The sequence below is a fragment of the Clytia hemisphaerica genome, unplaced genomic scaffold, assembly GCF_902728285.1.
Source record: "Clytia hemisphaerica strain Z4C2 unplaced genomic scaffold, Clytia hemisphaerica genome assembly, whole genome shotgun sequence".
In the NCBI taxonomy this organism is placed as follows: domain Eukaryota; kingdom Metazoa; phylum Cnidaria; class Hydrozoa; order Leptothecata; family Clytiidae; genus Clytia; species Clytia hemisphaerica.
In genome coordinates this window covers 338,155-349,351 of record NW_027103533.1, presented here as the reverse complement: position 1 = coordinate 349,351, position 11,197 = coordinate 338,155, and the positions used below count along the sequence as shown (strand labels likewise).

The 11,197-nt window shown below is 32.6% G+C and overlaps 1 protein-coding gene across 1 annotated transcript; it reads left to right on the top strand.

Moving 5' to 3' along the window:
* Nucleotides 1-464: 464 nt before the first annotated feature.
* LOC136799815 (coiled-coil domain-containing protein 169-like) lies at nucleotides 465-9,721 on the top strand. Its single transcript, XM_067056525.1, has 10 exons — nucleotides 465-618; nucleotides 6,198-6,268; nucleotides 6,585-6,673; nucleotides 6,853-6,972; nucleotides 7,103-7,131; nucleotides 7,457-7,555; nucleotides 7,890-7,943; nucleotides 8,475-8,525; nucleotides 9,260-9,324; nucleotides 9,504-9,721. The coding sequence occupies exons 2-10, from the start codon at nucleotides 6,204-6,206 to the stop codon at nucleotides 9,715-9,717; spliced, it is 786 nt and encodes a 261-aa protein (XP_066912626.1). The 5' UTR covers nucleotides 465-618; nucleotides 6,198-6,203; the 3' UTR covers nucleotides 9,718-9,721.
* Nucleotides 9,722-11,197: the final 1,476 nt, after the last annotated feature.

Sequence of the window (11,197 nt, the reverse complement as noted above, 5' to 3'; positions counted from 1 at the left end):
GATTTTCGTCACTTTCCCCCGACATATTTACCCAGAAAAGGCACTCTAGTTTTGTCTAACAGATTTCCCGGAAAAAGAATATCCAATTAAAAAGCTGTTGTTTTCACCTTTCACTAGTGCTTCTCAAGACTCTACACTCTAAATATTTGCGAGGTTAACTAGCAAATCGGCATCATCACGAAAACGGCCGAAAAATGTAACAGGCTAGTGAGTTTCAACCAATAAAATAACGTATTTTCACTAGCCTTAAATTTTTCGCCGATCGTCGTGATTATCCTGGATTACCTCAATATTATTTGCAACGCAAACAGAGTGGAGGAACGTACTTAAGCGTTCTGGAGCGCGCGTAACCCCTTTTTCTAAACATTGATTATCCTCTCCCGGGAAAATGGCGTCTTGATATTCGAACGGACGCAATTGGAGACACTTTCGATTTCAAAAACATGTGACAATAAGAAAAAGTTCGTGCTTTTTTGACATGGAGCTGGTAATCAGAGTTGATCACAAAAAAAATCTAGCAACCACACCACGATCTGGTTATCCTTTATAGTTCTTTAAAAACTGTTCATTTTCAAAATACCAAGATGTTGTAGAGAGAAGCCATGATTTCTAAATTGGGTAAGCATTTCTTTGTTGTTTTCACTTCATTTGAACCAGGCTAGCCAATCAATCGATAGCTAATCAATCAGTCAGTTAGTTAGTTGAGTCCAGACACCGACCCGTCTGCGCTGATCAGATGAACTTATTGTCGAACCAATCAAACTCCATCCAACGAGTAAAGGTACAGTAAAAAAATTATTAGAACTCCAAGATTTTTTAAAAAATAGCGAGTGTTCGATCAATGGGCTGCGGAAAGTTTGTGGTTAGATCATTTTGATAACACAATTTTGTTCGACAAATTTGTGCTGCTGCTCCATCGCCTTATATATCAGCTTCTGTTCAAAGCAAAATGTAAATCGGAAAATCACTTTTGATAAGGGATTGCAAACTTTTCCTGTATCCTGTCAACGTCAGAGGCAGTTTTGCTAGGGCGTGTGTAGTATTCTGCCACATGACATGTGGCCGCAGCGCAGGCAAAATCCGAACAGAGGGGGCTACCGTCAACTGCTCTAACTTGGGACTATCTGACAAAAAATGGGACGGCAATTCAGCCACCATTTCACCAAATCTCCAAAGTCATTTAATTTGAGTTAATGAACGGTAAAAAATACACGATTTCTCTTTCTCACCAAGTACCGTAAATGGTCCTAAACCCTTTTAAATTGGAATATGAAAAAAATCTGTAGTGGAACACATGCGAGTGTCTGGAACAAAAAAGAACAAATTAGTGGCAAAACGATGGAGCGTTTGACGTCACTTGTGCGGCAAGTTAAATGCTCGCTCGTTACCGTGAGATTGGGTAACTTGCATCAGTGGAGGCTAACATGCATAGCCCTCAAATGAAAGAGCTGTCTGGTCATTAAAATACAAAATTAAATCAAAACAAAAATGGTAGAATAGAGCTGGGTAGTTGTATTTTAATGACCAGCCAGGTCTTTCATTTGAGGGGTATGCATGTTAGCCTCCACTGATGCAAGTTACCCAATCTCACGGTATATGTTAATCCCAGGCGGTTAGGCGGTGGCAATTTATTATAAGATATTTTATTAAAGAAATTGATTAAAATTCCCCAATTATGTAAATGTCAAATAAAACATGGCAAATGAAAACATGTCAAATCTCAAAATTTCTTTTTATAATAAAAATAGATCTTAGTAAATTAATCAATCATTGTTGTAATTCTATTCTAATTTACAAAGAAGTACTGTGAATCATAAAGATTTCTTAAGAATTTAGAAAATTTTGTGTAATAATTTTGAATTCAAAAGTTATTCAAATAATTTGAAGTTTGTTTGCAAATTCCCAGGCAAAAATGTTTTGTAAAGAAAATATTCCATACCAAAACAATCAAGATAACTGCATTAAGATTAGGCTCCAGATGCTACCGTGAGTGGTCCTAAATCGGACAGCCCTGCCTAAATCCGATGGGGTCTTTCAAAGATACAAACTAAAATAAAAAAAAACCTTTCGCTGTGACGCAATAAAGATACCAAAGTGTCAACTAAACTGAGAGATTTGATACACATTGATTTGAACCAAATTACAATAATTGCTTCTTGTACAAAACATAATTTTTTATTACAAAATTGTTAACGTTTTAAAACACGAGCAACAGATTCAGAATAATAGTAGAAGTATATAATTATTTTTACAACTCACACTTTTTTGATCACATTAATTGACATCTTGACATTATAAAGTCCTTGCAATAGTTTATCGTTCAACTTGGAGAAGGAATGTTTGTAAACATATAATTTTTTTCATAACAGTTATTTGGGGTGTCGGAATTAGGCAGGGCTGTCGGATTTAGGACCACTCACGGTACCTGGTTAAAAGTCTTCCCTGGATGCCTGAATGATTATGCTCGCTATATGATCTCAGCTTCAGGTCCCAGGCAAAAATTCTAGAGATTTTTGATAACCCTCTGAACTTCGGATCCTCATTCCTTTTAAGCAAGTGTTCTGGGAAGATAAAGTAACCAAATATAAATCGAGTGACAGCTCGAAACAAAAGATATGAAATCAAATTTAGTTTTCTTAGTTTAACACTAAGTAATTAAGATTTAAACCATAAAATTCAAACGGCATTATAACACCAAACTTTGGATTTTAACTTTCAGGTTAAAAAATGCCTTATTTGTCTATCGATCGTGTTCAAAAAAGAATGACAAAATGAAAATTCACAAAAAACCTTAGTTTTGAGAAAATTGACATACATCAGGGGGGGTGAAGCAGTTACTACAAGACATCATGCCGGTTAGTACCGTGGTGGTGTGCCATATGAATTGGATAAAGTCACTTAGTACTCAGATGCACTAACTGCAAAAAAGGGTGGTCCCCTGCTAAAAGTTTGCCAAATTTTGGTACTAACTGTGTAAAAAATAGGATTTTGTGAGAAAATTAAAAAAAAAGACAATATTTTACCAAAAAAGATTTTGGGGAAGTAGATTTTTTTTTCAAATTTTCGAAATTTTTTTTTCAAATATTAAAAACAATTTGCTGGTTGCAATAGAAATTTGATTTTCTAAAATGTTGTTTTTTCCTATTGAAAGCTATGGAAAATTGAATCATTTTTAAGATATTAAATTTTATTTTATTTGATTTTATTGAATTTATGAAGGTCAAAAGCCTTTTTCAAGGCTAATTTCAGTTAGTACTAACTGTACTAAGTGTACCAAGGTGGTGGTGTTACTAACTTCTTCCGAGAAAGCAGTTAGTAGGCATGATGTCTTGTACTAACTGCTTCACCCCCCCTGCATACATTAACGAAAAATGGGTTTGATCTTGTAAAGTTTTAGGAGAGGATTCTTTACCCTTTCACTAAGCTGCCTGAAGCAAAACTTTTCCAAAGTGTGAATTATTGGGGCTAAAAATGACTCTTTTGTATGTTTATGGAAAGTTAGCCTCATTCTTACACAAAAGCGACTATCACCAAAAGATCTATGAATTTAAGCTGAAGATGCCCCATACTATTGCCCAGTATAATTATGTGAAACAATTTCTGACCAAAAGTGTGAAATATTGTGGTGTCTTTGAAGTAAACTTAAAAATAGTTACAAAACTATCTTAACTGATAAAAACTAAAATAGTTGTGAAAATATTATGTAAAATATGTTTCTTGAAAGGTTATGAGGTAAGATATCAATAAACTCGAATTGAAACAAAAGACGTGAAAAATTGTGGTTAAAATCCACTTTAAGGGTAAATTACCCTACTTTTTTAAACTAAGCCACATCACTTCACATATCAATCACAATAACATAAACTTAGTAGAGGGATACTAAGAAGCTGTACAAAACACATCATTGTAATTTCATAGCAAGCTAATAGTTGTTTTGGGATTTTATGCGGCTTCATATACGAACGTTCTTTTCAGACCTGTCAAATTATTAGCCACACTTGTGCACATTTAATTTGAGAAACAAAATTCTCAAGAACTGAGAAGAATAGAACAAAAGCTATCTGTTGATATATTATAACACAGTTGTTGTGTAGAATATGGGTTAAAATGTGGCTAAACTCTCTATTATCTAAAATTATCCAAAATTAGTAAAAAATCGCAAAAAATATAACATAAATAAGATGACGCTATGATTTACTATTAAAACAAGTTCAAAAGATGAGAAATTTGTCATATAAAGTATTTTTAAACCTTCCACAATTAAACAAACTCAATTGAAAAGTCTTGATAGTCATTTTGAAGGAAAAAATGTGGCTAAATGTTTGCCAAAGACCTCAATGATTAAACAGCGACATCCTGAAATAAAAACAAAAAAATTATCAGAAATGATTCTAAGGAATAGAAATTGTCTTTTTAAAATGATTTTAAAAAATCATATCACTAGAATAAAAATAAAGTGAAAAAGTGTGGCTAAAGCTGAAAATTCTGAAAATTCTACAATTCTACTCAATACTTTTTGCTGAGAAAATTAAATTGTCAAACTGAATGGTAATATTACAGAATTATATTAATGAGAATATACTCTCCACTTAAATTCACAAAATGGAATAAGAATTTACTTCCTCAAATCCTTTGACAAACATAAAACAAAAGTTTCTAAAAGTACAGTCAGCATAGTAATGTTTCCAATTCTAAACCAATACTGTAGATGCCTTCAAACCTGCTTGTAAGAATATTCAATTTTAGCCACACTTAATCACTTTTATTAAAATAAATTGTGTGCATTGCTGCAAAAATGTTATGTGATTCTTATTTGGTTTTAATTGAACCTTTAAGCTGGTAAGATTCTGGGAGAAATTGTGGTTTTTATTGAAAAACATAATTTTTTGATGAAAAACCACACATTTTCACTAAGGTTTATAGGTAGAGAGAATATATTTGCAGTCACGTTAAAGTAGCCACCTACATTCACAAAATATGATAAGAATTTACTTTCTCACAATCCCTTGACAAACCAAGGTTTCTAAAAGTAAAGTCAGGATAATAATGTTTCCAATTTTAAAGAAATGTAGCTTATAAAAATATGTTAAATTAGCCACATATAATCACTTTTAACACCATAAATACAGTTGATTTAATATGTAAAAAAATGTTTGATCCTATATGTGCAAAAATTAACTTTTAGCTCTGGCAGGATTCTGGGAAAGATAGTGGTTTTTGTTAAAAACACCTGTTTATCATAGAAAACCACATTTTATCACTTTCTTTCAAGAGATGTGAGAAGATGTATCGCATAAAATTTGAGTAGCCACTGAACTTCACTAAATCCATAAAAAAAAAAAATTTTCAACTGCTCTGATGGTTGATAAATTTAATTTTTTAAACTTAATGTAATACTAAATAAGCTAATATTTACTTACCAAAGACAATGTCTTTAAAGCCACAAAATTTCACATTTTGGGTTAAATTTTGATCAAATATCATAGTTCTATATCTGAAATGACTATTTTCCAATAATTCCCGCTAAATTTCACATTATCCTTTAAGTAAAACATGCTTTTTGTCAAAGGTTATTGTTTTTCAAAAATAAGCCACAAATACTCACAAATTTAATGACTTGAGCCACAATTCTTCACAGATATGGTTTCTTCAGTCCTTTACCAGGGTATCCCCAAAATCTTGACTTGCTTCCTTCATCCGTAAAGAAGTTATAGGGCTTTCAAGTGGGCTTTGCATGGTTAGCCGCAGTGAAAATTAGCCGCATTTTTTCACACAGTTCAAACGCTTTTTAAACGCCGCTCAATTACACTACAGACTTCGTTCTTTTCGGAACAAAAAATTTAGTATATTCCTCTTTTGGGATTTTTTTCTTTTTTTGATAGCCACAATTTATCACAAATCATAGCTGTTTGAAATTTATCAACAAAAAACAACAAAAATGTCATTCTTTTTTGAACACGATCTATCACACCAGATCACACAAATGTTATTGTTATTAATTTTTTAGGTCACCAATCTCACACTTTTTCAATTACTTTTCAATAATATATTAGTTGCTCTTCATCATAGTCGTCTATTTCATGACACAATATGAAATAACTGTTTTTGACTTGGAAACTTTTACTACTAAAATGATGATATATAAGCCAAAACTTTGTACATATTAATTGTATTTAAAGCTCTTCATCTTTTTATAGGAGACTATGTCAAACTATGAGTTTGAGATTGAACAATTGAATTTCACTTTGGAGCATGAACTTTCTATGAAGTAAGACATTTTAAAATCTTTTCATCTTGGAGTGTAGATAAACCCAATGCGAACAAAACATATTCTCGTTTCTCATATCCAACACATATTTTATACCTCGTATTCTTTTATCGTGTTCAGACAATATATTTACTTTCCTTTTTCGTCAATCCTTGCTCCACATCCAATCCTATTTCAGTTTGATACTCAGGAGCTTGTAATATTAACAAAGAAAATCAACTTAAAAAACAAAATCATCTAGCCCTTATAAATAAAACCAGCATTGCAAAATCGCAATGTTTAATTCCTTTCTTTTTACATTTTTGATGTTTTCCAGAAAAAATATTTCAAGGGAGAATGAAGAAATTGAGAAGAATTTGAATTGTTTGGAAGAACAAATTGCCAGTGTTTCAAATGATCCAAATGGTACATAATGTCATTTATACCTTTCCAACTTAGTGCAGTCTGATCGTCATCTAAAGAATTGTATGAATTGTATTCAATAGAAATTCAGCATTTCCGTATTTTTGGTGATGGCCTGTTATTTCAAAAACATCGACCAAATTTCTTCCTTGACTTCATAAAGCTCAATATTTATTTTTTAGACTGTGATTGGGGACGCAAATATTTGGCACAGTCAGAAATAAATGAAGAATTATTGAGACAGATTGATTTAATGAGAGAAAAAATGAAACAGTTAGCCGAAATTGAACCCAATGAAACAGGTCTGTATTTTTTTAATTCCCAAATTGATTTTTTTCGGGGTTTCATTTTTAAGGTTTTTATGTTCTTCTTCTTCTATTTTGGAAATTAATTATTTTAATTTTTGTAATAACACTTACTTCTCTTTTTCAGAATTCCATTCATCACCAAAGGCAAATGATGTAAGATTACCTGGAAACCCTATGAGGAAAACTGATTTTACAAATCATGAGTTACATTTTGTTCAAAAAATTATATCTATATTTGGGCATTTGTTAGAATGCTTGTTACTATAAAGTTGTTGTGATAAAAAAAGAGTGCATATATGACAATTTTTAGATCCTTAAAGATTATTTATAGAAAACCTCGACTTTGGCAATGAATTTGGCAAAAATACCTGGAAGTTTTTCTTAATACCTTGAAGTTTTTCTTAATACCTTGCAAGGAATCTGCGGCCAAAGATCTCAAAGCATCTGATCATTTCCTTAAGCTTTCGCTTTTTTTTAGACGGACCTCCGTAATTTGCTACGTCAACTTGAAAAAGAAAAACGAAATTTTGAAGGGAATCTTAGAGATGTTGAATGGAGGCTGGACTCAGAATCACAGGTAACCCCTTTAAAAAGTATCAGAACTCTTCAATCAATTATATATTGGTTTTTCGTAATTGATCACGCCTCTTTTAGAATTGCAATCAAAATACTGTCTCGTATTTATTCATTTAGATATTTTCAGGCAACTTTTTACTACGATGTTGCAACACATAGTATTAACGATCTCATTGAAAACAAAACATTTTAAAAATCTTGTATTTCAATGGACTTCAGGGGTTTTCATGGAGAAGCAATATATTTTTTCTCAACCGTCATTGAAACATTATCGTCATGAATTCCCTTAATAATGATTACGATGCTTTTAATAATGACGTCATCTTCACTTGCAGGAATTGTTTCGAATCAATGAAGAAAAAGCAAAGTATAAGCTGGAGTTAAATAAAGTAGGTCCTTGCTTGAGCTTTTCGTTTCATTGATCAATAATTTGTTGCCTCTCTCTCAAGCTGGGTAGACTATTCCTCCTTATTTCGAGAAAAATGCAATATTAACGATATCGTATTTAACTTTACACAATTTGTCAGCCTATTTTTAATAAAAATTCTCATTAGTAAGGCCACACTCCCAGTAGTCTATGTGAGAAAAGGTAGGACGGAAACTTCGTTTTATTTTTCTCGAAAAACCTATCGGAAAGAATGAGAAGAGTGATTTCCCCGTAGAAAAGTTATTTAGAATTTTAAAACTCTCAGCAATATGCGACTAAAAATACCTACCTCTTCTACTGTGGCAGTGAGAAAGGGGTGTGGTCAAGAAAAGTGGTCTGTGTTGTCAAAAGAATGATTAATCAATTCTCAACGGGTGCGAAAAAATATTGTTTGAAATTTAGTTTACTATAGCTTATGTAAAACTCAGTACTTCTTAGTGTAACATTACTAGTGCAAATTCATACAATTTATTATTCGATAACTTTCTTATAGACGATATTAGATGGTAAACAATCAAGCATGACAAATTCCACCAGAGGAAATGTAAGAAGCATCTTCCCTGTAACACATCTATAATATGTCCGTTATTTAAAATAGTGCAAATTCTGTAATGGCTCCATTGATAGTCTGACCTGTTGGGAAAGCCAGCGAATAACATGCAATCTGTTACTTTAATTATCTTTACTATATTTTCGAATTGACCACCTAAAAAGTGCTTTACGTTTACATGTTTGTAGGAGCAATTTCATAATAGCATATGGCTAAGTCTTGGCCTCTACCTTTTCACTTCATGAAGAGTAAGAGCAGTAGAGGCTGAACCAAGATTTGTTTATTTGAATTATTCAACCCCTGCTTACCATTGGACGACCCAGAATGGGAGAATAATTAGACGCATAATCTCTTAATTAGCAATTGGGAATGAAAAAATGAGCCAAATACTAATGAGAAAATGAAATTATCAGATCAGTGATGTTTTTTTCTTCCTCCATTTGAAGTTCAGTGTCTTCTGTTCTTTCTGAACCTTTTTCTTTTCGATGGAGACGATTCGCTGCCATCCCGAATGGGCTTTTAAATTGACGAAATTAAAATTTTCTACCCTAAGGAACGATGGGTGTATATTCACATCAGTTGACAAAAGAGATTTCAGTTAAATTTCAGTTGACAATGACTTGCAGAAAAAAAGTTATATATGTGTTTGGTCATGATTAAAATTTTATATAATACTAAAATTTTCTTTAGGTCACGATGCATGCCTGTATTTACTTGTTCTGTTTAAGGTTTCGCCATTACCCGGAGTAAAGTTCAGCAACAAAAGTTTCAATCATAACAACGTTAAAAATAGGTATGGGATTTGCTGCTGTTTGATCAAAAAATTCGAAATCTTTTTTACGATTTCAACAAGTTACAACTCGCAAGGATTTATTTATTGAAGCACTGCATTGAAAAGCCCGTCAACAAACAAAAATCAGCTGATAGTTTTTTATTTACAATTCATTAATATTTTCTTTTTCTTACGCACAGGCATTATGGAATACCAGATAACCATCGGATCCTGGATGCTCGAAAAGGCCCTGTCAAAAAAACTGCTGCTGTAAAAATATTGCCTAAAATACAAGCAGGCTTACCGAATTCTGCTGATTCAGCACTCGATAAGACAAATAAAAAAAGACATTCCTTTAAGAAGAACTCTTCATTTGATGGGAAAGATACTCGAAATGGCGCATCGACTAATTGAAAGTAAATGTTATGGTAATTAAAGTTTTGACTAATTTTGACGAGGTGAATACGTGACGAGAAACCTGCTGAGAATCATCGATTCTAATAACAGGAGAGTGTTTCCTAAATTGGGCTGTATCTGAGTAAAATCGACCTATGAGTAGGCTCCCCTGCTCCTTTCGTATTCACCGGGTGATGTTTAGGATTTAATGTGGAATTTCAATAATGTATTTCCTTTAATTTTTCAGATATATTCTTGGGGTAGTAACATAATTAAATCTAAATTTTTTCACTACCTTTAGTTTCATTTAGCTGAAATCAAAGAACAACAAAAATATTTGAGTTCGTCGATCAGGGATCCATTTGAATTGGTCCAAAATAAAAGTGTAGAGGATTAGAAACAGCATTTTATTTATAAATCATATGAACACTGTGGTTTTCAGAACTAATTTTTACGGGTAAATATTTTGTAAAAACTTTTTATTTGAATGGTGCATCATATTTTTGGAAATAGATTTGATAGTTTTGTATGTAAATTGAAAACATAAAAATTGATTTGGTTTTCTTCTTGTGGTAACTTGACCTCTTTTCATCAGCTGTTTTGGGGTTTCCAGTGAGCCTATATGCTAAGCAAGCCTGGATTAGGTTACAGACATGTCTATACAGGATATTTTTAAAACAGCTGATAAAGGGAAAGTCATATTTCACTTCTGTGTGTCAATATTATCATGTGCTCCTTCGCAGAGATTCTACTTGTAGATTTTAGTTGTATTGTTGTAAATTTCACAAAGACGGAGTTAATGATTTTTAATTACACGATGAATAAAAATGAACTGGTTTCTATTTACTGTACCTTGGTAATGTCATTATAATGAGAAATTATGATTCAAGCAATTGAAACCAGGTTTTATGATGATATCATGTTTATAAAACAAACCAATCAGATTAAAGATGTGACGTCACATCAATTCAAGTGATTTGATTGGTGCAGCAGTTTTTGTGGACTGGGCATGCCTGACATTCCTGAAGTGAAAAAATGAAAGTTGATCGTTCTGCGCAGATATAAGAAGCGCGAGTTAAAAAGTTTTTTGAATCTGTTGAAACCGCAAGCTAGTGTTAATCGGTGAAGGAAAGTGAAGATTTTTTTGCTTTAGGCGCCAAGGATGCATTTGATACAAGAAGAAGATCCATCGAGGGTGGTTTTAGAACCGCCACCCGCCCCTCGAAAACAATTTCTACAGAAGAACATCGAAGTGTCATCAAGAGTTCGAAGGAAATTGAATTTCGATTTTTACGCAGATGATAAGATGGACGAGCAACCTCCAATGAAACGTCTTCGAATAAATATTCCAACGTTCGATAAAATGATGAATAATAATCAATATGGCAGTGAGAAACATCAGAACTGTACTAATAATACACAGTCATCAACGCAGAACGACAGCTTACAGATTGACCATAGTGAACCACTTTCCCAAATGACAAGGATCTCTAACGTC

Coding starts and splice junctions, on each gene's coding strand:
- LOC136799815 (XM_067056525.1), top strand. CDS start 6,204: ATGTCAAACTATGAGTTTGAGATTGAACAATTGAATTTCACTTTGGAG. Junction 7,556..7,889: donor GGCTGGACTCAGAATCACAG/GTAACCCCTTTA, acceptor CTTCACTTGCAG/GAATTGTTTCGAATCAATGA. Junction 8,526..9,259: donor CAAATTCCACCAGAGGAAAT/GTAAGAAGCATC, acceptor GTTCTGTTTAAG/GTTTCGCCATTACCCGGAGT.